At 43.2% G+C, this 25,267-nt stretch overlaps 1 protein-coding gene and 1 long non-coding RNA gene across 2 annotated transcripts; one reads left to right on the top strand and one right to left on the bottom strand.

The window, feature by feature from the left end:
* Positions 1–18,197, bottom strand: CSRP2 (cysteine and glycine rich protein 2). The gene is made up of 6 exons (XM_002920644.4): positions 18,161–18,197; positions 8,290–8,402; positions 5,490–5,658; positions 1,883–2,012; positions 1,116–1,209; positions 1–331 (listed from the first exon to the last, which is right to left on the bottom strand). The coding sequence occupies exons 2-6, from the start codon at positions 8,399–8,401 to the stop codon at positions 255–257; spliced, it is 582 nt and encodes a 193-aa protein (XP_002920690.1). The 5' UTR covers position 8,402; positions 18,161–18,197; the 3' UTR covers positions 1–254.
* On the top strand, positions 17,995–24,548 carry LOC117796501. The gene is made up of 3 exons (XR_004621062.1): positions 17,995–18,280; positions 18,797–19,261; positions 24,416–24,548. It is a non-coding gene; the product is annotated as an uncharacterized LOC117796501 (long non-coding RNA).
* The last annotated feature ends 719 nt before the right edge of the window (positions 24,549–25,267 follow it).

The following is a 25,267-nucleotide window of genomic DNA, read 5'->3' on the forward strand; positions in this document are numbered from 1 at the left end:
AAGACACTGAACAACCAAATCAAGCTGAAATTTTATTTAAAATGTAAAAGAAACAATTCTTGAAAATGCTGATGAATGAAGCAAAAGGATACAGTGCTCTCTTCCTGCTAGTCAGCCAGCCAGCCTATCCATGTATGGGACGATAGACAGTACTTAAGTGCTGGCAGAATTTCACAGTAGTTTAGTGTTGGATTATCTGTGCCTAGATGATGTAGAGATTCTCAGTGTGTGATCTCAGTTCTGGGTTTACACCTTTACTGAGCATGAACAAGGGCTCCTGCTCCTTGGCCATAGCCAAATCCCTTGGGCCCAAAGTTCTTTGCATAGCATCCTATGAAAGGAAAGGGAGAATTAGTGGAAGACCATTAAGCTTTGCTAGCATTGCTTAAGACCCACGAAAGGGCAAACACTTGTAAGTTAAAAAAAAAGTTTGTCATGCCCAAAAGAGTTCAACTTATTTAAGATCTAAAATGAGCAATGTAGGGGTGCCTGGGTAACTTAGTTGGTTAAGTGGCTGCTTTTGGCTCAGGTCATGATCTCGGTCCTGAGATCGAGCCCCAGGTCAGGCTCCCTGCCCAGTGGGGAGTCCGCTTCTCCTTCTCCCTCTGCTCCTCCCCCTGCTTGTGCTCTCTTGCTCACTCAAATAAAATAAAATCTTTAAAATAATTAAAATGAGCGATGTAATAAATATAGCTGTAAAGGCAAGTCCAAACATTCTGATTCCACAGTATTCAGCTCATGGTTCCATTTGAGTTACAAGCATAAAAATCAGGCAGGCAAGTGACATATTTGTCTATTACCTTCATGTATTTATATGCTTTGCTGAAAACATAAATTTGAAAAGAAGGCTCTTTATAGTGAGGGTTTTTTGTCTTATTTGTTGGGGAGTTTGAAATGACCAGAACTTAACTTTATTGTATCATCTCAAATTGTTCCGTGGTTCTCTGTTCTTTGTAAGCATCTCTAGATCCTTTATTTTTAAATTCGCTAGTGGCAATCCCACCTTTCCCCGTTGTCAGAGTTTTTGTTTTTGTTTTTAATGCTGGTGACATTTCCTTAACCAGTGACCAGTGTGGGATATTCAGATGGACAGTAATAACAGAAATTAATTTTACCTTTACAATAGATTTCACCCTCTTTCTCAGTCAGAGTTGTGGATTCAAGACTCTTCCCACACTTGGCACACCGGAAACAGTTTTTATGCCAGGGCTGGAAGAGACAATTAAGTTTGAGAGTCGGTTTCTTGCAGTGTAGGTTAGACGCTGCAGCAAGTGGCTCGCAAAGATCAAGCCAACTCGAGCTCCTGACTGCTGTGGTTCAACTTCAACAAAAAGCCTGCAACTGGACCTCCCCATACCTACATTCTTGGTCACCTCCAAAAGGGCCGAGTTCAAACTTCATTCACAGAAGACACGGGCTGGGAGCCATACCACGCAAGGGCTGTTTCCCCAAGAGCGGTCTCAGCCCTTGCCACAAGCACAGCATGCTCCTTTAAAGACTGCCTCTTTGATGGCTGAGAACAGTTGCAGCTCAGAGAGGTGAAGTGGTCAAGTAACTTTCTCAAATGCACACAACAATGAGCACTGGGTATCCTGATCCTGGTTTCCCACTACCTGGAATAACCCGCAGAGTCCAGGTTTGTCAACAACCTGTAGGTGCACGCCTTATGAAAACAAGTTTCTTTCGAACATAGATGTGATCTGTCAGGTAACGGCATCACTTCAAAAAGTTAATGAATTCAGATGGCGATCTGACTGAGAAAAATGTGAATCCAAGGCATTTATTTATTTCTATAAAAGAGTACCTGAAGGGGATGGGAAGGGGACAAGGGAGAAAGGGAACAGGGGTCATTTGCGGCTACTAACTCAAGATGGCACTTTACCTTTCCAGCTCCAATTATCTTCTCAGCAGCATACACGGAATCCCCACATCTGGAACACTTCTCAGCACCTCCGTATTTCTGAGCAAATTTAGAAGTGTTTGGATTTGTTGTAGGTCTGTGAGGTTGAGCACTTGTAGAAAGGGGGGAAAAGTTAGGCAAGATTTACCAAAGGCCCCTTCTAAGCCCACCAGGCAGGTGCATAAGGAAGCTGGGACTTAACTGCTAAACTGTCCCACAGCCGGCGGCCTTCACTGAACCACTTACAGGGTAAAGAAAGAACTGAATCTCAGGTGCTGGCCAGCTGCTACTTTAATCTATTTATGGGCTCAATACTGCCCCCAAAAGAGAGATGAGGCCCCAAACTTAAATGTCTGAGTCTAAAATCAGAATTCATTGAATCCCCAGTGCTTGCCTGTCCCCTAAACAATTATGCTTTGCTTTATAAAAACCTACATTGGGGGGCACCTGGGTGGCACAGCGGTTAAGCGTCTGCCTTCGGCTCAGGGCGTGATCCCGGCGTTCTGGGATCGAGCCACATCAGGCTCCTCTGCTATGAGCCTGCTTCTTTCTTCTCCCACTCCCCCTGCTTGTGTTCCCTCTCTCGCTGGCTGTCTCTATCTCTGTGAAATAAATAAATAAAATATTAAAAAAAAAAAAACAAAAAAAACCTACATTGGACGTATTTTTACCCCACATTCATATTACTGTTCATATTACCACTGGAATCACAGCTAAGTTTTTTTTTTTTTACTTTATTAGAGTTTGAAAAAATCACCATTAACCCAAGCAGTTAAACGCTTCTGCCAATAGTCAGTGGATTTAGGTAATCATCAAGAAAGTTAAGCATGATTTACAGATTAATTTCCTAATATATCTTAAGTAGGGGAAAGTGTGAGCAAACTGCTTTCTTCATGGAAAATATTTTAGAAAGTTTTCCTATTATGATGTTTACTTTTTCTCTGGATAGTGTTATTTTTGTCACTTATTTATAAGTCATTGGGTAAAACTCTGTTTTCCTTGCTTTCTGTAATGTTCTCCTCCTTCAAGATGTAGGTGTAGCTACTCTGCAGAACACTGTTGTGGGCTCTGAGATTTAAAGGCCCCTCTCAAACCTTACAGGTCAGTTGAGTAGATAAGGGGACAACAGCTCAGCAAAAGATACAAGTGTCCCATTTCTCCTAGTGAAAAAACAGGGCTTTTTTCTTCCTGATTATAGTTTAAGTTACATACATATTTAAAATAAAACGTTAATTTAGAAATACTGCCTTTTCATCAAACAATGTATTCAAACTCTTCACCTGTATCTTCCATTTGTTCATCTTCACTGTACCCATGTCTGGGCCATCTTACAGTTTGCTACACCTGAGGGGTGTAGTGAGGGGTTTCATATACAGCATTTTTTGAATCATGTTTGCTATGGCCAATGGAAATTTTATTCTATCCAACAAATACCAGTATATGACTGACTCACAGTATTGGTGTTTCCAATTGTCCCTAATGTATGCATTTTTTTAAAAAATATCTACAACCTACTGTATATACTTCCTTTTAAGAGTGATCTTTAAAAGCTATTCACAATGATATCCAACATTTGGAGTTAGGAGATTCCCTGGAAGAATTTCCAACACATGTTAATATGAACTTAATGGAGATCCTCTCCCACCTTCCTGCTAATGACATCACAGGGTATGGGTAATTGTTTAACCTCATGAAAGATAAAGACATAGGGACTCAGCTGTTACATAACTTGTTGGAGAGCTAGAGAAATAGTAAATTTGTGAGTCTGAACTGAAAAAAGCAGTTCTGCCTCAAAAATGTTCCTGCCTCCACAATGCTGCCTCCCCAGGAGATCGCTGTGAAGATAATATGGTCCCCGTATGTTATCATTACCATGTCCCACAGGGTGCTCCAGACCACAGATGCCCCCAGAATTCAGTCACTAAGAGAGGCTTCTGGAAAAGGAAGTCTCTATATCTGGTCCTAGTATGTGGCCAGGCTAAGATGGGGAAGAGGCAAGGGCACAGGCTGACAGGCCCGCATAGAGGGCTTGCCAGTTACTGGAGAAGGTGGAGAAGCAAGAGGAGGGTCCACTGGTCTTTATGACTTTCAAACTATGGCCACAATCACTGACTGACTTGGGATTATGGATGAATTTGGTTTCGTTTGAAGGAAGGTATATATAAATACATGTGTTTTGAAAGATTTGAATTAAAATCTTAGAAAACAAGAATGGATTTTAACAAGCTGGAAAAGGAGGGCAGAACAAGAACAATGAACTTCAACAGAGACCAAGGTAAGCTGGGTTCCCACAAGTGATGGCATGCAGCGTTGAATGAGTCAGCCCTCGTACAGCTGGTGCACAACAAGGCACCGTGGCTCAGAAACTCTGAGAAACTTTGGGGAAAAAACCCAAGAACAGACAGGTGGGCCACAATACAGTGGAAAGAGCACAGGTATGGGAGCCAAATGGACATGGAGTCAAATCCTGGCTATGTCACTTACCTGTGTGACCTGAGCCTTTCTGTCCTGTCTATAAAATACAAAGTATCTAAACTCAGAGTTACTGTAAGGATTATATAAAATGAACATAAATGTTCAGCAGACAATAGACACAAATTATTTCAGGCATGCCATAATGTACTGTGTTTAAGATCACATAACATAATAAAAAATTATTATTAAAAAAAAAGATTTGGAGTTACACTAGGTTAATTTCCAGGCTCCAGGATTAACTAGCAATGTGACTGTAGGCAAATCACTTCATTTTCATTATCTAAATTTGTTGAGTGAGATGGGAAGCCCTACCCTGTTGGGTTGTTGTGAGGATTATATGAGGTAACGTGTTAATATTGCCTAGTGGCCAGCTCACGGCATGATTAACGGTCTTGTCTGACAAAAGGCTGTCTTATTGGAATATTACACCAGTTTTGGCCTCTTCAGTACAAAATGGATGTGAAAAATGTGAAGGGAATTATTGGGCCAAAACAGGAATTAAGAGGAAATTACAAAGGAAAAAATTATGTAGCCTGAACATGAAATACTAAGTGAAATTGAACAGAGTTAGCACCTTGCTATTTTGGTCCTGGAACCTTTAAAATTTAATACTAATCTCTCAATGAAAAACAGGAAATAATTTCCATTTTTAAGTAAGAATATATAAGTTAGAGAAAAGTCATTGCTTGGTGAAAGATTCTTCCATGGAAGGAGTGACTGAGGACTTTTCATTGACTGCTTAATTGAACCTGAGAAATGCATCTCATAAGTCAGATACTACATTTCTATATCATTTGATTTCGTGACATCTGGTCTACAAAACACTGTGAGATGGAAGTAAATGTAAACCATGTACTTTTGAGAACATGACTCCCTGATACACCAGAGAATGCTACAAAATCAAGGCTAGAAATCACTGGAATGATCAATAAGAATTTTTTTAGGTCCCAAACTGTACATTTCAAGCTTAAAGAATAGTCACTCATTTATACTAGAAAACTGGAGAAATTTTGTGTGCTTATTTTAAGCTAAACATCTGTTCTGTCCCAGACTCCTGTTCACCAAGCAATATTGTCATGACTCCTCTCTGGTAACAAACGGGGTCCTAACTCACCTCTCTGGCTTGATGCCCAGCCTTTCACCCCGGTCCATGTTGAGCGTGCCAGCACCCTGCCCGTAACCGTAGCCTTTGGGCCCATACTTCTTTCCATAGCAGGATTTGCAGTAGATCTCCTCATCATGAATTGCCACTGTTGTGCTATCTAAATTTTTCCTGCAAACCACTGGGGGGGGGAATAAGTTAGACCTTTAGAAACACGCCAGAGATGCCTTTTTCCTTAGAACAATGGTGGCCCTGACACATGGTCTACAAATGGTAAAGGCATAGGCTCTCTCACATTCCTTTTTCTCCTGCAGTTTCCCAAACGCCAGGGACGGCATCTGGACTGGGTCAGCTACAGCTGAGGACGATTTGCCTTTCTCCAAGGATAGGATCGTTGTTTCAGAAGCATTATCAGAACTTTAACATCCGGAAGCCTCAAACTTTTCTATAGGCTTGGCCTCTCTAACAGAAGGGAGAGAAGTTTCAGAGATGGCTATAATTACCTGAACAAAAGGAATACAATTAACACTTTGCTCCCAACACTCCACACAATCTTTTCTACCTCTTCTTAGTATTGTGAAATCACAACCTAACAAAGAACAAAAGGGTAGCTGAGTGCCTTGTGGCAGTTGGCTCTGCAGCCCTCCTCCCCTAAACAGCACCCCCTGGAATAAAAACAGCTTTAAATCCAGAATTGTAGTTTTCATCACGAGTCTAGAAGGAAAAAAATGTTATTCTTTCATCTCACCACTGGCTTCTCCAGCAGTGATGAGTATGTCTGAAAATCGTAAAGTGGTTTCAAGTCTGCATTTGTGTTTCCTTCTGTCCCCAATGAGAATGCATTCTTTCTTTATGGTTTTCTTGCCACAAGACATTTCCACGTATCCCACTTGATAAAACTGCCAAATGTCATCATGTTTTACCCAGACATTATTTCACTTTCTAAAACTTCACTTAAGCTTGAGAAAAAAGGAAACTGTGAGGAAACTTGCTAGTAGCACAAAACTGGGCAGCTGGAGATCCAAGATTAGTAGACAAGGCGATTGTTTCCCTCCTATTTCAAAGGGTTGGGGGGAAAATGCAAGGAGGAAGAAAGGAAGGACAGAAAGAGAGGGGCAGTGAAAGGTGACTAGCTGGCTGCATAAAACAGTTAAAATCACAAAGTTTCTGGTAAGACTATCATCTTCTCTGGTAGAACAGGATGGCGGCGTCATCTACTCTGGAACCTTGCTGTTGAGGCTCAAGACTGAAATACATTTGCTGGAAGGCCCCGTTCGCCCAAAACCATACATTGCTGGAGAACAAACACCCTTCACAGAATACGTAAAAATACAAAAACTGTTTCAAAGACCACATATCTATTACCCAAAGCAAGTTCATGAAAACTTTAATATTGTCCTTCCTTCCCTCCATCCTCCTGTCTCTTCTCTACAGTAAAATTCTCCTAGGTTTGCAAACTGCTCCGAATTATATCCTTAAAAGACTTTAAGTCAGCAGAGACCAATACTCGGAAGTTGTAGTAAAATTGCCAGTAAGGAAGTTGACATTAAGTCAACAGTGACTTTATTATGGTGGAGAGACTATCATGGCCTAACGGAGACGAAGCTAAGAACGATTTCTAAAGTATCTGTTTTTCTTCTTTGTTCACATACTCTTGGTTTCAAACTCGCTGAAAAACAGATTCCTTAAAAAAAAAAGTAACTTTTAAGAGAAGAAATACTTAAACCAGATCTGAGAAATGGTAGCTATTACGGGGGCATACACAGTAAACATATATTTTTATTCTTTGTAACTGCGACTTTCTGTTGTCTGTTTCTAGTTGCCTGCAAAACAGCTACACTATAAAAAGGTCCCGATAAGTTGAATGCTGGTGCCTAGAGGGAAAAGGACAACTAACCAAACTTAATATGTGCAGTTTCTAGCAATAATTCTCACTGTACAGGACTAGAGATATGTCTGCACGTACGGGTGGGTTCCTCACATTAACAAATCCCTCATCGAAGAAAATTTTGTCCTTTGAGTCAGAAGATGATTAACGAAGAGCTTTCTGAAGCGGCTTCTCTCCTGCTTGCATGAAGACTTAGTTGTCACCAGAGGGGGCACGCAGGGGGAGGGGGCCTGTGTCTCATTCTGTGTCTCTGTCAGCCAAGTACTGTCTTTGGAGCGAACAGGCGTGTTTCATGTCCTACTTCCTGTTCTATCAGACGCTGATAATTTCCCATCTAAAAACAGTAATAATTCCCAACTTGCCTTGATGGGATTTCCATACCCTACGCTCCTTTCCCTCAATTAGGATGTCAATAACCAGAAATAACTCCGAATTTTCACTACCAGAGAAGATAGGAATTTCACTTCTAGACATTTGATTTCAATGAATTGTGTGCCAAGAAGCAAGCACGGAGGTTTCAGAGAAGGGGCCGCGCCAGGAGGAGAAAGCTGGGGTGAGTGAGGAGCAACCTGCCCCTCAGACATGGAGCCCAGCCCCTATCGCGTGCCAGAAATCGTGCCCGGCGCCGGCTAAAGACGACACTGAGCTCGTCGTAAAGCAAGGGAGACAGACGTAAAACGCAGTGAAGGCCCAGTGGAGGCGAAGAGCGACGGAGACACAGCAAGGCCACGTGCAGCGCGTCACCCCGCCATCCTTGCCGCCGCGCCGAGCCTTCACGCTGTGCGGGACAGACCGGGAGACCCCCCTGATGCTCCTGCGAACGTGTTTGTTAACATCACCACAGTGCCTGTCCTTGAATAGGTAAATGGAGGCTTTTTACGACACACGGGTTCTGTCGGGGGCCGCGCCCCGGGAGCTACTTACTGCACAGAAAGCAGCAGCGGTGGAAGCTTCTCCCGTCACACTGCACCTCTTCCGCGTGGTACACGGTCCTCCCACAGGCCCCGCACTTGTTGCCACCTCCCCACACGGGCATTCTGAAGGAACAAAGCATTCGTGAGAACGTGCCCACACCCCACAGACGCCTGAGCAGCTCCCGGCGGGCTGTGGAAGCCCCGCGGCCAGCCACAGATTCGGTTTCTTTACCAACTGCTCTAACCACACCTGGAAAGGCCTGCCTGTCTCCGAAATCGCCCCTCTGACTGCAGCTCTTTCATCAGCACACTCGGGCTTGTCGGGCACAAGCCGTTTCTTGCAGGACAAAGGAGCCGCATTCAGAACGGCACAGGTCCCCAGGCACTACACAGCCGATGCCAGCAGCATCCCGGGAGTTAAGAAAGGAGTGTGGGAGTGGGAAGGCCACCATCTTAATGATGGGCTCTGAAAACTCTGCTGAAGGATACACACTTGGGGAGAGGTTTTTATTACACGTTGAACTCATGGTAACACCACCGGATTCTTAACATATACCATACACAAGTTGTGACACTTCCGAGGGAGGAACGAAGAACCCGTGTCACGTCTGTCTGCTGGACTTGTGCACAACGACGGCATGTCTGTGACGCCGCGCTGTAACCACGACAAACACTCCTCCGGATGGCTGTGATTTAGGTTTCCGTACTCACTAAGCCCCAGGTCCCCAGCCCAGCCGGGAGTTGTTCGCCCCTTTTTGACAGACCTGTCAGTCCACACAGAAGGCGCGACCCAGCTCCCTCCCCGGCGAAGGGAACTGTCTGTCCAGTCCTTGTGAGCGGCCACCTCAGAGGGACAGGGTGAAGTTTAAATCCTGCCGTCCTGCTGGGATGTGGGGCCAACCCGTTCTAATCTCCCTCCTTAACGAACCTGCCCACCCGGCCGCTGTTTACAACGCCTCCATGGGGACGGCCAGCACAGTGGGCTGCCTCAGCAGTACAGAACGTTGTCCTTCAAGGACAGTGTGTTTTGTCTGCCCTGCCCTGAGTAGTGGAAGAATTCCTTTCTTCCACACCATCATTTTCAGACTTCTCTTCTGTGAGGGGTACTTGCTGCCCGGGGTGGTGAGTGTCCTTGGATGAGATGTGTGCCTCTCTAGGAAACAGGCAGATGAGACACAGAGACCTCCTTCCTAACTGAGCGTGGCTAGCGAAATAAGGGAAAGGGAGGGCTGCTCCGCAAGTCCACTGAAGAATCTTCAGTCCTTAAAAAGGAAGGTGGTAAAATCCCATCCTCCTGCCCATCCTACAGCGTTTAAATGATCCAGAACCCAATGACTTCCTGAACACTGAGATGACGCCTTTCTAAAAGCAAGTTGTACACAATCAGTCATCGTGCTGGGCACATTTCTGGCATATGGCATTCTCTTGACCCTCTTCTGGTCACACCTTCCCCCAGATTTTCTCCGGGGAAGCAACCATCTCTTTCTTGGTCCATGTGGCTTAGAGAATTATTTATTAAAATGTTGTCTCCTTTTGAAGGTCCACCATGCCTGGTACCAATTCAAGATGAAATTCAGATGAGAATTTAAAAACTTTAAACAGTTTTATGCCCCAACAATCAAGAGCATAATCAGTGGACTCATCTTGTTGAACAGCAATAGCACAGAGAATTAATCCGTACTTGGAAATTAAAACAAAAAATGGTCCTCTACCAGTTGGTTTGAGAAACACTTGTTTAAAGGGTATTGACTCTACCCTCTACTCAAGGGCTGGGCATGTGACTTGGTCACGGCAATTAGGTCACTGCGGTCTCCACTCCCCATCACAGTGATTGATGAGGGAAGGGACACATGACCCTAAGGCAGGTCAATGAAAGTTGAAACCCGGGGCTTTGGTTCAGGACTGTGTGAATGCAGGGGTGTCTAGCTGTCTAGCCATTGTTAAGAAAAGAACCTAAGAATGAAGCTAGCACAGAAGAAGAGGTGGAGAGACTAGGTTTAGACTCTTTTCAGCTGTGTCTTATTTTATCCTGAGCGCTATGTGAGCCAATAAATTGCCTTTTTGAGTCATTCGGAGATGGAACTCCTTTCCTTGAAACAAACACATAGGAAGAGACCTGACTGTTATCACTAAAATGTTGGTCTCAGCTCGCAAAAAGCCTACTTGCTTATTCAGACAGGACCAAGGTAATTCCAAGGGTCCACCAACGTCACATGCTACTGTGAAGGCATCCATAGAAGATCAATAGCTAGCAACACGGAATAAATCTGTAAGCTTTCCTTTAGTAGTTGCACAAATCTGTTATTCCCTTCCCTGGAGACAGGTGCTCCATTGTTTAACTCCACAGTGAAATTTGAGTCTGACTGTAAAACCTCAGCCACAAAGCCCTGGCTCCAACGGCCTTCCACTGGCCTGAGTCTGGAGTGCAATTAGTAATACTGACTTTGCCCCACGGCTCCAAAGTTACCAGAGTTCTGGAATGCTCACAGATGCCACAGACATCTGCTGGAAGTACCCTTGTGATTCCATAGGAAACCTAACACCAAATCCAGGCCCGTAGGTAATGACCTTACAATTACTTAAAATTGGATCCCAAGCATCAACAGCCCAGCTGGCTTTTGAAATACTTTGTGATTGTCAAGGCATTTCTCATCATATTAGAAAGTGTACTATTTAATATCAGCGTGTGTTTTACATTTCACACCTATTTACTTTGGTGCTATCACCAATAAGGAACCAGATTTCTATCAAGACTAATGCCCTCTTGGGTTATCTTTGAATAGCATTTAAAAGCATATATTTCAAAAACAAACTCATCACATTATGTTATTCTCTATTAAAGAGCAGCTTGGACTTTTAAAAAGGGAAGATCTTTCCTCTTTATGTAATTCACAGTTACTTAAATTCACTTCTTGTAAGTCAAGGCTGATTTCTATTGCCCATGCTACACCAGCCAAATGAGTCACTTTTCAGGAAATACCCATCAAAGTGCTACAACATTCAGCCTTCTGTGTTAAAAGCCTTTTCCCCTCTAGGGTGGGGACCACATCTCTGTCTTCCCCATACAATCTGCCAGAGTACTTGGCACATGTCAAAATAACTTCTATTGTTTTAAGGAATTCTTCCGTTTTCAACCTGTCTGTACAATTCCCAGTCCGATCTTATGCTGATCAAGACAAAGGTAGCACTGGTCTATTCTCTTTGTCACATTTTTGGATTCTAAGTAAAATTTCCAAGTCATTAGCTTTTTAAAAGTTCCATCCAGTTTCAAGGCTTTCCTAAGGATTTCTGAATAAGCCTCTCTGTGGTCCAAGCAAACGGTATAATAGAGCATCTTCACAAAGCTTCAGCTGGAGTTATGCTTTATTTTTTATGTTGGATACTGAGTAGTTGGGTGTTCCTTATGGTATTCTCTATTTAGTGTGTCTGAAATATTTCAGAATGGAAAAAGAGAGGGAGGGGGAAGGAAAGGAGGGAGGAAGGAAGGTTGGTTTGGGTAGATCTGCGTTAACATCACTGTTAAAATGGTTGTGCAACCTTGGGCTTAGTTTTCTCATCTGTAAAATAGGGAAAGGTAGTTCTCTCTACCCAACGGACATATTGTGAAGATAAAAGAGGGCAGTAACCGTGAGCTTGAAAACAGAGGGGGCCTCCCATACTGTCCATCCTGCTGTAAGTACTCCGGTAAGGAAACCCATTATAGAAAAGCCTAGCACAGAGCAACAAACAGGGTAAAGAAAAAACTTAGCTAATTAGTCACTCATAAACCTTTGGGGACATTAAAACACACTGCAAGTATAATGATAGTTCCATTTGTGGTGCCTAAGAAATGAAGTTCAAATTTACACTTTTAGGGTGAACCCCAATGGATGGTTCCTGAATTTGGCAGGAGGAAGTGTGATGATCTTCCATCTCTGTCACTCTTGGCATGGCTATGCACAGAAAAAACTCTGAAGCTTCGTGGTTCCTACAAGCCTTTGGCTGCACTACTCCACAACAGCTGACATTAATCACAGCAGACTGGATCTGCACTGAGCAATCTGGGCTGCATGCCCTTCCCCGATCCCGTGCATTAATTTACAGAATGGTGAGAGGAGAAATGAAATCTCACTTTACACATACTGCGCGAAAGAGGCCAAACACAGGCTTATTCTCTGTTTCTCCGTCTGTTCTTTGTTTTTCGATGTCTGAAAGCGTTCTAACAGTAGGATTTATCCACTGTGTTAGATGAAAAAGCTTGGTTTACATCTGAACACCTATATGCAATTTCTCTTTGCTGCTTCTCCCCAGGCAAAGACCCCACCCCAAATTTTATAAGACTTACCCCTAGGAGAAAATTACTATCGTCTAAATCTGAGTCACCTTGTGGTAAAGTTACCTCATTCTCTAGATAACCACCAGAAGCCACAGAACGACCACACGGATGGTTCTCACACCACCTGTTCTGCATTTAGCATCTTATTTTAGAATCTAAGTGTCTTGAATCCGCGAGTCTAGAGTCTACATGTCGCCACTTGCAGTTTAAGTTTTTTTGCTCCGATACGGGAGGTTTGGAGTGAATCTGTCTATAAACCTAGATTCTAAATACTTCCAGAAGCTTTGACATTTTATTACTACATATAGGGTTTTGTTATTACCCTAGAATCTGGCTAGAATCCAATTTCTTGAAAGGGAGATTTATTATAATCCAGTTTCATCTTGAGACACATCAAGAGGGGTTGCTAGTGAAAGAATATGTAAATTAGTACCATTGTCCCAAATTACAATGATTTTTAACAGAATTTGAAAGTTTTAGTTAATTGGAAATTAAGCTTTACTCAATGCCCATTCTAAAAATATTTCCTTCTATTTAACCAAACTATCTGGTTAGTCTACTTCCCTTATCTAAGTGAATACCACTGAACCAAGGATAGACTTCATGTCTTAGTGATCAGCTCCATGTTCCATTTGGCTCCTTCTACCAATGCCAAATCTTCAAGACAGCTCAGCCTGTTAATTAAGGGTGAATTAAGAGCATGGATTTTGGAGTCAACACAGTCTCATTTCCTTCATATGTAAAATGAGGATAAATGTGCCTTTCTTATAGAGTTGTTAAGAGAATGAGACGAAAACATGCTTATAGGATGCCTCCTCCATGTCTAATGAGATACTCAATATACTCAAGGTCAAGTGTTTTGCTTTCAATCCTCATCTCCCACTCATCTCATACAGCCCTTCCTTCATGATGACCCTACTCGCTCCCCATCCGGGCAACTGACTTTCTGCCCTCCCTTATCCAGCTAAATCCTACCTTCTTTTCTGTATTGCAAGTAATTCTCCTACGGTAGGGGCAGCTAATACACACTGTACAATGTTTTCCTGTCTGAAGATTTTACGTAAGTGTATTCATTCAGCATTTTATAAGCCATATCTTGGGTTAGAAACTTAGGCTAAAATGACTGGCTATAAGGAAGGGAGCAGGGAGCTCTGCTTTGGTGGTAGAACAATGGAAACCAGGGCACTACAACAGAATCTATGAAAGAGAGGCATGTAGAAGGAGATTTGGAACGTCTGCAGGGTCCACTTGTACACGGATGGCAGAAACCCTTTCATCTTGTAGAGTTACTGATAGTGGGCTCCTGGAACTATGTTTGAAAAGATTCTGAAGTTCCGTCAAGATTCTGCATCAAAGGTGGCTGTGATTACGAATGTCTGCCACGGAAACTGCGGTGCACGTTGCAGCTTTAAGACATTCCTGGTATAAGAGAAAGAGTGTGGAACTTAGACAGAAGGTTGAAAGTCAGTTAGCGACTCTGCGATCTTGGCCAAGTTCCTTAACCTCAACTTCCTCTGCTATACCTTGGAAGCGGATGACAACCACTGTCATCGGGTGGCTGGAGGATTTAAGGAGAGAATATACGTGAAGTACCTGGCAGAGAGCCTGTACTCCACAAACACCGGCTTCCTTTTCCTTCAGCAGCGCTGCGGGGCCTGAATCTGGCTACCAGAAGCTCAGGTGTTAGGTGACCTGCTGAGGTCACGACCTCTGAACATGCAAATCCAGGCTCAACTCACTCCTGGTGACTCCACAACTACAAGCTGTCCCCCAAACTCCCACATCTGATGAAGGGTTGAGACCATCTCAGATCACCTGAGAATAATCAATCCTCGAGTTACCAAATTACTTGTACACAGGAATGCCTTCCTCTCTGACCAGTCTTCATCGATTCAGCTCCCAGGAAGTGAGTGTCTTCTATGGGCCTTTCTCACACCCAAACTACTACGCTGCTGCTGCCCTAAGAATCCCTCCTTCACTCCAGTAAGTTCTCCTGTGTTCACCTCAGCCTCACCATTAATTACTAATTCTATATCCTGTTTCCGCTTTTGTCTTCAATGTGGGGTACAGCAAAATCCTTGACACGGATTTGGATACTTCCTGCCAAATCACATATTGCAATTAGAATGCAACCCGGCTATAAATTTGGTCACCATGATCCCCAGCATCTGCCACAGCAACCCACAATCTGTGCAAACTGTAAGATACTTAATTATTCAAACAATTTAATGTTTGTGTGATTTTTACAAGGAGTCAGACAGAGATTTATATGCCAAGACTACTGCTTATTTGCCAAATGATCTGATGCTGGTTATTTGATCTGCTAGTTTTCTCATTTTAAAAATGAAGATAATACTTATTTATATCATAAACTAGTTCTGAGATTAAACAATATATGGAAAGCATTTAGAATAGTGCTTGCCACATAGTAGGTAATAATAATTACAAATCCTTATATAAAGTTTACTATATGTATTGCTTAAGTAGTTTACTTATACTAACTTATTTAACCCTCATAACAACGAAGGGAGACATTATCACTATACCCATTTTATGGGTAGAGAAACTGAAGTATAGAGACATCAAGTGCCTTGTAACTATGAAACCAAAACAAAATTACCAATTCAATTTAAAAATCAACACCAACAAAAGTCAAATAAGCTATAGAGTTTGTTACACTGATGTTTTGCTACAAATACTGTTGGCAACACAAATACAGGACTGACTTCTCTGGTCTGGCACAGGTTCTTTTCAAATTGGGCATTTCTTGTACTATGTGAGGATTTGAATCTCTCTTCACTTATCTCTTTCAGAAGTACTGTGAAGCCACCATGAAACCTTCTTTCCTATAGTGAACCAGGAAGCTATTTGGCCCTAATATATTTATTACATGGCATCTGTCCTTTTTTTTTTTATTAGTGAAGGACAATTAGTAGTACTGTTGGCACGAGATAGTGAACAAAAAAGCAAGGAACCTGATATCCTCTGCAAATGATTCACAGTATAGTTCTATTGGTTCCTCCCCTTGACATACACCAAAACTTAAAATTTTTAACCATCAGAATTTGTGCCAGGTTCCACCACAATCTAGTCTGAGAAAACTCCCAAGTCAGGGTTCTTAAACTGGGACCACAGATCCCTTGATATACCGGGGACTGGTGTACTTGGTACCACAGACTTTATTTTATGCACTTAAAAATATTTGGAAAAGGGGTTCAGACGTTTCACCAGATGGCCAGAAGGGTTCACCACTTACAAACAGTTAAGAATCACCATTCTGGGTAATGAAGGCCCCAGGGGAGTCTAGAGATCCCCACCCAATAGAAACCCAGGGATGCCATGCAAGTACCAGCCCAGGAAATGACACAGTGCCTGGAGGAAAGGTGTGAAAATCTGCAAAGGGAAGAAACCTGCCCCCCAGGCAAGGCCAGGAGATATGTTCAGTTGGCTTTCACTGAGAGCCATTTCCCCATATATTCAACAAAGTTCACAATAGTGTCTAATGACAAGGAATCTCTCCCTGGTTGAGCTGCACTTTGTTCGAGGATCAAGATCAACATGCTTTATGACAACCCTGGTGTACATGCTATTACAGCCATTTTATAAGATGAAGCAACAGAGACCAGAGAGTAAAGTAACTTGCCCAAGGTCATCAAACCAATGGGTGCTGGGGCTGGCAGGTGACCTGGGGACTGGTCCGTCCTGCCCTTTTCACCAGGCATGACTCCTCACCTCTAGGAGGCTTGCTCTCCCCAGTTCATTTGATTTGCCCCATTCTTGGCAGAGAAGAAAAATTAGAGGCCCATATCTCCATGGCCATTTAGTGACAATGTTGAGGCCGGAGCTAGGCTTCTAAAGCTCCTCATTTACTGCCATTCCCTCTATGCTATGCCACCATTCTTGCTGTTTTAGTATAAAATACAATTTCCCCCAAATCCAAGTTACTTGGCAATTTCATCAGACCTCCAATGAGTATTGCTTTCATTACAGTATTTAGCATATCAATATTTGTATCAATCATTATTTGAATACATTTGGAGGAATTCATTAAAAATTTATGATCGAAAACTTAGATCAAATCTGCTAATGTTATCTACTGCCTGAGTCCAATGAAATATTTGTCCCCCACAATCGCAGTCTTACTCCTTCCTTTCTTCATTTAATTAACCAATACTGGCTCTGGTCCAACTGCGTTCAAGGCACCCAGGCAAGTACTATGAGTCTCAAAGACTGATGAGATGCAGATCCTGTCCTTGTAATTTCACTAGTCTGAAAGAGTAAAGAAAAACTAGAATCCAGAGTAGAAAGAACACCGAGAAATACTGATCAAGTACCAGCAGCAGTCAACCTGAGAACAATAACCAGGGATAGTCAGGGTGGACCAGGGTGGACTTCAGAAAATCAGTTACGGTTTGGTATGCAGTTTTGAAATTATTTGATTCATTTTTAGAATCCATCGCCCATCTCTTTCCTGAAAAATCTGAGTCAAATTATAGCCAAAATTGTGGTTGTCCTATTTGAATTCTTGGCATTTCATAAGTAGAGCTCTAAAACAGGTTAATTAGAAAAGGACTAAAGAGACCGCTTTTACTGCCTGAGTTAAAAAACTCCCCAAATTATAAGATTCTCTATATTGAAAGCACATATAAAGTGAAAATGCGCTTAGTCTGCAGACTGCAAATAAGACAGGTTAAATATTTTGGGTAACTATTTAAACAAATATCCTTCAACAAACGTCCGGGCTTGGGGAAGGGGGTTGAAAGGTTGAGTGTCTTTCGGCTTAGAAACCCCCTCCCCCCAGGGGCTGCCTACGTGGAGCTTTGGAATTCAGGATGTGATTTTCAGGACCTGTTGCAGAATTTCACAACCAAGCATTCTTGCTTTCCTGTTTGTACCTGAATATAGAAAGTTCCGGGAAAAGCTGGGAGTGATCGACCTGATGTTTCACGGCTGTTCTTCAACATATAAGGTTCAGTGCTTGGTGGGCAGAGACCACCAAACAATGGGGATGCCAGAAGCTCTGTACCGCAGCAGCGGAAGGATTCTGGGCTCAGCGGGATGTGGAAGCCCCCACCTCACTCCCAGGACTCCCAACCAGCCCCCCTGGTAAGGTCGCCCTCAGCGTAGCACACTCCGGGCAGAGGAGACCCCGAGACTCGGATCCCGCCCTCCCCTTTGCGGAAAGAGAACCGGCTGCGAGAGAAGGGGGCCCCAAACTACTAAAACGCGGATTAGCAGCAACGCGAAACTCTCGGCCCCGCCTCTCTCCCAGAGAAACCGGTACGGAGCAAACCGGAGGAAGGTCACGATTATTTATCTGCCCTAAGGGCCCGGGATCCAAGGACAGAGCTGGGCGGCTGCGGGGAGCGGGGCAGGTGTATGGAGGGGGATTGGGGGTAACTGGCAGCAGGGGTGAGGAGGATGGCGGAAGGGGGGCAAGTGGAGATCGGGAGGGGGATGTCAGAGGAGTTGGGGGACAGCAAGCAGGACGTCCTGAGGACCCCGGGAAGCTGTGGAACCTCCCTCCCGCAGGGTAGGTGGAGGCGCCCCCACCGCCACTACTCACTCGAGTCGGAGGCAGACCACGCACAGCCGGCGGAGACAGCAAAACCAGATCGGAAAGAGCGCAAGGGCAGTCGGGGAACAGCGGCGAAGCGAGCGTCCGTACCTTTTAAAGACTCTCCCGGTGGGTGTGGCCTATGAACCCCGCCCCTGCCCCGCCCCTCCCCGCCCGGCGGATTCCTGGATCCTCTCAGGAGGGCTGGGGGCGTCTGGAGCTGGGGCTGCTCGCAGCTCCGCTTTGAGGTAGGGACCGAGAGACAAAGGGCAGAATCCCGCCTCTTCCTGCTCTTTCCCGCCCGCCTGGCATCTTCCCACGTCCCGGCCCTACCCGGCCTCCCACCCCACCGGACCCGGCAGTTTCCAAAAGCAGTTAGAAAAGGAGACTTCCTTAACCTACAGAGAGACCCGGCCCAGAGACTGTCCCGTCGGGGAATAGCCCCCGCCGCCCAGAACCGTACCCTTCCCCGTGGGCGCCAGTTCTCCTTCAGGAGGGAACAGTCCAAGGTCGAGGAGGCTCCCACAAGCAGAGAATCGGCCAAATTGGTGCTTTCCACCACCCTCTCCCTTGCCTTGTTCTTGTAGGTAAACTCAACGTGATTAACTTCCCCAGTGGACAAATATTCTCTGCTCCCATTTCCAGCTTCTGGGAATCCGCAACCTTCCTGTTCTTAAAGAGCAAAATATCTCATCTAGACTAAATAAATGACGCTAGGAAAACGCCTCATTCCCCAAGTGTTTTGCTCTTCCCACCGCGAGGGCACGGCTGCATACGCTGTTGAGGGGGAAGAAACCTAAAGCCAGCCAGAAGCCAGGGCACCTAAAGGTCCAAGGATGCCAGTGACAACGCAGGGGACCTCATACCTGAGCTGCAGGATGATTTATTGTTTTAGATGAAAAGAAAAATAAACAATGCCGGCTCTATCTAGTTCACGTTCTAGGCCTACTGATGACCTCTGTGCCAGAAGCCACCATCTTGAAGAATTGATACATGGGAGAATGGGGAGCTGGAAAAAGGCTGTTACGTAAACTATTCCTCCAACCACAAATGCAAGAGGCTGCTCTGGTCCAGAGCTTCTCAACCTGGACACTTGACATTTGGGGCTGGGTAAGTCTTTGTAGTGGGAGCCTGTTCTGTGCATTGTAGGATGTCTCCACCCACCAGATGCCAAGATCACCCATCCCTCCACTTTGTAATCATCAAAAACAAAATTTGACTTGGCCAGAGGCCCTCGTGGGGAGAGGCCAGAGGGCATCGGTGGAGAACCACTGCCCTGGTACACATCTGCATGTCGACTTGCACAACTGACTTCTGATACTATGCTGGGGCTAATCCAGGATAAACGCATTAGAATAGCAGCCTTATAGTCTCTGTCCACCAAGTACTGTGCAAAAACATAGAGTGGTGACTGACATCTGCTGATAGTGTGGCAGGAGTCTGGGAGTAATCCTGCCTGCCTGCTGTGAGCTTTTCTAAATATGGGCAAGCCATATTTTCATGATATCAGCTAATGGTAAAAGTGACATGACTCCTGGGGCTGACAGGATTGTTCTGTCCTCAGATTGTGCATTCACTCTAGGTCTGTTGTTTACAATAATTATTTTTTCTTGCATAGATTTCTGTAGTGTTTCTACTGAATGAAACTCTTGTCAACTTTCACTGCTGTGCTGATTTTCAGCAAACCATTGTCCATTCTCCCCTACCCTTGGGTTCTTCTTGATGTCTCCAGGACCTGACCTTTTGCTTTCTGAGGCTCATGCTGTCCCTACATTTCACAGCTTCATTCTATCATTTGAAGTTGGGCTTACTCCTAACCTAAAAGTATTTCCACTCCCTGATCCCATATGTATTTGTCTCAGGGTATTTTACAGGGTGTCTGGGGATAATGTACAACATTTGATTTTGAATAAATCCGTATTTGTATTTAATTATCAACATTTTAACAAGTATTTTATTTCCCTTCAAACATTTCTTTAAACTGTTGACTCTTTTCCTTGTAAATATTAAGAAATTATTTCAGATGATTAGGGAGAATGGTGCAAAAAGAAAGAGTATGAGCTTTGGAAACAAACTGATGTGGTTTCAACATACAGCCCTGCTATGTAGTAGCTCTGGGAGCTTGGCCTAATGCTTGACTTCTTCACACTTTTTCTTTATCTGTAAGATAATGATACTACACAACTCATAGGATTGTTAGGAGGATTAAATCAGATTATGTATGTAAATGCAAAGCAGAGCACCTGGCTCATGATAAATTCTCAAGAAATGATGGTTGTTATGTTAAGCAAAGCTACCTTGATGTCCTTTTCTGCGTTGAGAAAGAAATAGAAACTGTGTTTTGCTGAGCATTCATCTTATGTTGTCTACTGAAAGGTTTGGTAGTAAGAAGGTATTAAGTGTTTTCCAAAATAATTAAGAGCTTTCTAGTAGAAAGTAAATTGTGTGCCTGGGGAAGAGCTAGGGGGAAGAGAATAAGCCCTTCTGAATTCCATATGGTCCTAGTCTGTTTAACCCCTTCAATCTTATAAGAGGCAAAATTGAAGGTTAAATGTGTCCAGCAGGAGGTTTCTTTTTCCCCAGAAATGCACATTATACTTGTAACAGCTCCTTCATTCTCTGGAACCCATTAAACAATTTCAAACGAAAGTTCTTTGTCAAGGTCACTGTCCTAAGGCAAGTTGAACCAAGGTTGCTTTTCTTCATGACCTTGTGCTCAAGTTCAGATTTTTCAAATATTTTTATTATTTTTATTTCATGCTACTTTTTCTCAACAAAACTCTGAACCAGATGAGTGTGAATATAAACATAAGGCCTCTTTGTTTTATTTTAGGGCAAGGATTTCTTCCCAGAAGCCAGCTAGGCTATGGTGAAGAGGAATTTTTTAGTATATGTGAAATAAAGGAAAACATAAATTCTCACTTTGCTAATCTACATGCTTAATGATAGTCATAATAATAATAAAAAGAAGCAGCTGTTCCATCTTCTTTCTTAGCCAGCATTTAGTAGCCGTGGTAGGAATTAAAAATTACTCATACTCAACCCTAATAGTCTGTGGTGCATTTTCTTTTCTTTTCTTTTTTTTTTTTTTTAAGATTTTATTTATTTATTTGACAGAGAGAGACAGCCAGCGAGAGAGGGAACACAGGCAGGGGGAGTGGGAGAGGAAGAAGCAGGCTCCCAGCTGAGGAGCCTGATGTGGGGCTCGATCCCAGAACCCTGGGATCACGCCCTGGGCACACTTAACGACTGAGCCACCCAGGCACCCCAACATTTTCTGGCAGAGAAAAGAATTATGTAAGTTACATAAGCTTAAATTTTGAAAGATAAATTAGAGTATCTTATTCTTAATATTTGTCATAGTTGCTTTTTTCGAAACTTATTTGAAACTCCCACTTCATTATAATTTGCATTATTTCTTACCCTTCTTTCTCCAAAGAATACTACTTCCAGGGTGGCTCAGTTGGTTAAGCATCCAACTCTTGATTTCAGCTCCAGTCATGATCTCAGGGTCTTGAGATCAAGGCCCATGTCAAGAGTCAAGATTCAAGAGTCTCTCTCTCCCTCACCCTGTGCCCCTCCTCCACCTCATGCACTCTCTCAAAAAAAGCAAAGCAAAACAAAATAAAACAAACAAGCAAACAAACAAAAAGATGTCCTTCAGTGATATCCCTTCTGTTACACGATTGTTGATGTTTTCTCTTCTCTCAGTGCTTTCTAGCTTTTCTAGCTATGCGTATGTATTCTTACTACAGCAGAGTTTTCCTAGCTGGACAAGTATGAGAAATATAACTAACCTTCATCTCCAAGACAATCTCTTCCATCCATCTTCTCTCAACCTCGTGAATGCCCTATTTCACTTTTCTCCCTTATGTTCAGTTGGTGACCTCCCCTCCTTCATTCGCATTCCCAGCCACATCCAACGTTCACTCAGCCTACCTCGTCTAACTGGCTGTGTTTTCTCCCATGTACGCTTGCTGTCCCACGATGATGTCAGAGGGGGTGGCTGGTTCTTCAACCCCTTACCAAGAATATCCACTGTGAGGGTGCCTTTGATCCCATTTTTCAGCATTCTTAGTTGTATTCTCTTGCTCTTCAATGCCTCAGTCTCTACAGCTTCCTTTGCTTTCATATTACAAAACGGCTGTGTACCCCGTATCTTAAAAAAACTGGCAAAACTTCCCTGACTTTTGTAGTGAGTATTCGAGGTGGCCTCTCCAGCATCTGTTCCTCTTTCCCAGAGGCCCAGGCCTCTGTTTGGCGTCTGTGTGGTTTCAGGGATGTGTCTCCATAAGCCCTGGCCCAGGGATGGGCTACTGGAGCCAGTCAAGGCCTTCCAGCCCTGGTTTGGATGGCTGTGGGGGTCGTGTGTGACCTAAACCCATCCTATCAGAGCGAATCTCTGAACTCTGGGGGATGCTGACACAGAGCCATGCTTACCTGTTCATGAAGGTTCGGTGTGCGTACATGAGGCCCAGAGTTGCTGCAATCATTTTTGCTGGTAGGAAGCCCACCTGAGAATGATTCAACACAGTGAAGACAGAGAAATAGAGCTGAACTCTGAACAAAGTGCTCATGAAACTTGTCTATCGGCAGGATCTTTTCATTTTGGGAGCAAACGGATTCCCATTGTTGTTTATTTCATTTTGAGATAGATTTTCTGTTACCTGAAATCAGGACTTCCAACTGATTGTAGTGGTTTAAAACTATGTCCACAAATTCTTTGATTCTTCTCCTTTCATCAGGTAGAATTTCATTCCCCTCCCCTGGAGCATGTGCTGGATTTAGTGTCTTGCTTCTAGAAAACAGAATAAAGTGTATGATTCTAAGACTAAGTACAACAGAGCATTGCAACTTCCTTCTCTTTCATCCCTCTCACTCCCTTCTATCTCTGTCTCTGTCTGTCTCTCTCTCATTTGCTCTGGGGAAGCCAGCTGCCATGTCGGGAGGACACTCAAGTGGCCTTGAAGGGCCCACATGGTGAAGAACAGAGGCCTCCAGCCAACAGCTTCAGAGAGCTGAAGCCTCCTGCCAACAAAAACATGAGTGAGCTTGAAAGGAGATTCTATAGTCTTGTTAAGCCTTGAAATGCCTGGCTGACACTTTGCACTTGCGTGAGAGATCCTGAACCTCTCACTGTGGTCATAGAGGGTCCCAACTGCCAAATCAATTACCATTTTTCAGTTCTTACCTTACTTGACCTCTTGGTTATAGGACAACATTGAATATGATTGTGTGTACATGCACAGAATGGAATTTTCTAAGAAATTTCACACTTTTGAAGTTTCCTACAAGTGTTAACTTCTGTCTTAAGATATTGTTCTCATGAGAATAAATTCTCAAAGTCACAATCACTAGGAAACTTATTTCTTCCCTCCAAAAATTTTACCATGAGGACCAGAGCACACTACAGGATGTATTAAATAATTTTTTATTATCTCACTTGTGATAAGAAACACCAAACACTTGCAGGAAAGTAAAATATAAATATTCTAAATTTTGACAATTTTTTTGCTACAGATTACATAAAAATAAATGTATATTTATCCACCTAATTTCAAGGAAAATTTTTTGCAATAGGGCTTAGTGAAGAATTCAGAAAAAGTCTGAATTAGTATAATTTCGGATTTAAAAATTAGCATTTGGGTGTATACTTTAATTCAAATGAAGTTAAATGAGATTTCCGTATGTATTTTGATCACTGAATAAAGCTCCAAAGGAAAATCTCACAAAAATTTCCACTTAAAACATCATTCATATGTATATATATATATGTACATATATGTGTAGATATATATTATATATACATATATGTAATGCTTTTTTGGGAAGTGATGTAAGGTAGGTTAACAGCGTTTTGGAAACAATGCACAATTGCTGTAATTGATAGGCGTTTTATTATTTATGGCATATGCCACCAGGATTTTTCTGTAATGGTCACATATGGGATTGAAAGTCATTTGTAATATGAAACTTCTCTTCTAAAAGAAAATAAAAACTGTCATGTTTCTGCATCTCACACCTCATAAGAAAAGTGTTGAGCTATAGACAAAAGGTTAATACTTTTTTAAAAAGCTCCTATAAATTCTGTATTTATATGTTTATAAGGAAAGCTGACTTAGATTTTACTTTAAACCTTATTGACCTATCCCGTTCCAAAAAGGATTGTGGGAATACCCAATTCCCATTCCTAATTCTTAAATAATGCCATGTGTTAAAAGACTCAAGTTTTTGATTTATTTGTCCCTGTGTTCCCTTCAACAGAAGACTTGACGTGCTGAAGCAGAACCGAACTCCATCAGCCTGTTAAGGGCTGGATATAAGCTCAACTGTATATGTTTACACAGACTTGCAAAACTATCTGAGTCCTCTGTGAAAGGCCATTGGGCTACCCTGCAGCGAGCTTCGTCTCCTGTCCAGATTCAGCTGTAAAACCAGAAGTGGGGAAGATCCAAAGTACACACTTTAGGGTGTTCTTCAAGCCGACAGCATATCCAGCAACTCCAGTAACAATAACTATTTGCTAAACCATTTGCTGAACAATAACTATTTGCTGAATGAAACCTTGCACATCAAACGTTATAGGAATATTTCTTCTGGTCCAAACAACAGCCTTTTAAAATCAGTATCTTTCTTCCCATTTTACAGATGAGTAAAGTGAGACTCGTGGAAAGTGAATAGCTTGTCCCATAGCCACATAGGAAGTGGCAGAGCTCGGACTCAAATCCACATTCTTTCCATCACCGAATGGGGCCTTTCAACAGTGATTCTTTCCTCTCACACAAGAAGCTCAGAACAGTCATTTTGCCTGCCAGCACTAAGAACTGGGAGCTCCTTGGGTGCAAGTCTTCACTCAGGCAAACCAAACATGAACCTTTGCAGTGTGCGGACATGCTCGACGCCATAGCTGACTGGTGTGAAGTCTATGATGAGAAGTGGCACCATGAATAAGCCTAGGAGATCTCAAGCGGGGGAGCAGGTCTGGGGATGGGACTTGTGCTGCGGCTACGCAGGGTAGACATGGAGGTGGGTGTAAGGAGGAAGCAAGTGCATGAAAAAGGCACCACAGTCTGACTCTCTTCTTTGAGCTAAAACCTGCCACATGTTGGATGAGCA

This window comes from Ailuropoda melanoleuca, chromosome 15 (assembly GCF_002007445.2).
Source record: "Ailuropoda melanoleuca isolate Jingjing chromosome 15, ASM200744v2, whole genome shotgun sequence".
In the NCBI taxonomy this organism is placed as follows: domain Eukaryota; kingdom Metazoa; phylum Chordata; class Mammalia; order Carnivora; family Ursidae; genus Ailuropoda; species Ailuropoda melanoleuca.

What these genes read in the sequence shown, in the direction of transcription:
- CSRP2 (XM_002920644.4), bottom strand. Translation starts at nt 8,401, where the DNA reads ATGCCCGTGTGGGGAGGTGGCAACAAGTGCGGGGCCTGTGGGAGGACC. An exon ending in CCGCTGCTGCTTTCTGTGCA is followed by an intron (nt 5,659 to 8,289) that starts GTAAGTAGCTCC and finishes TCCCCCCCCCAG; the next exon opens with TGGTTTGCAGGAAAAATTTA. An exon ending in AGATAATTGGAGCTGGAAAG is followed by an intron (nt 1,210 to 1,882) that starts GTAAAGTGCCAT and finishes TGTCTCTTCCAG; the next exon opens with CCCTGGCATAAAAACTGTTT.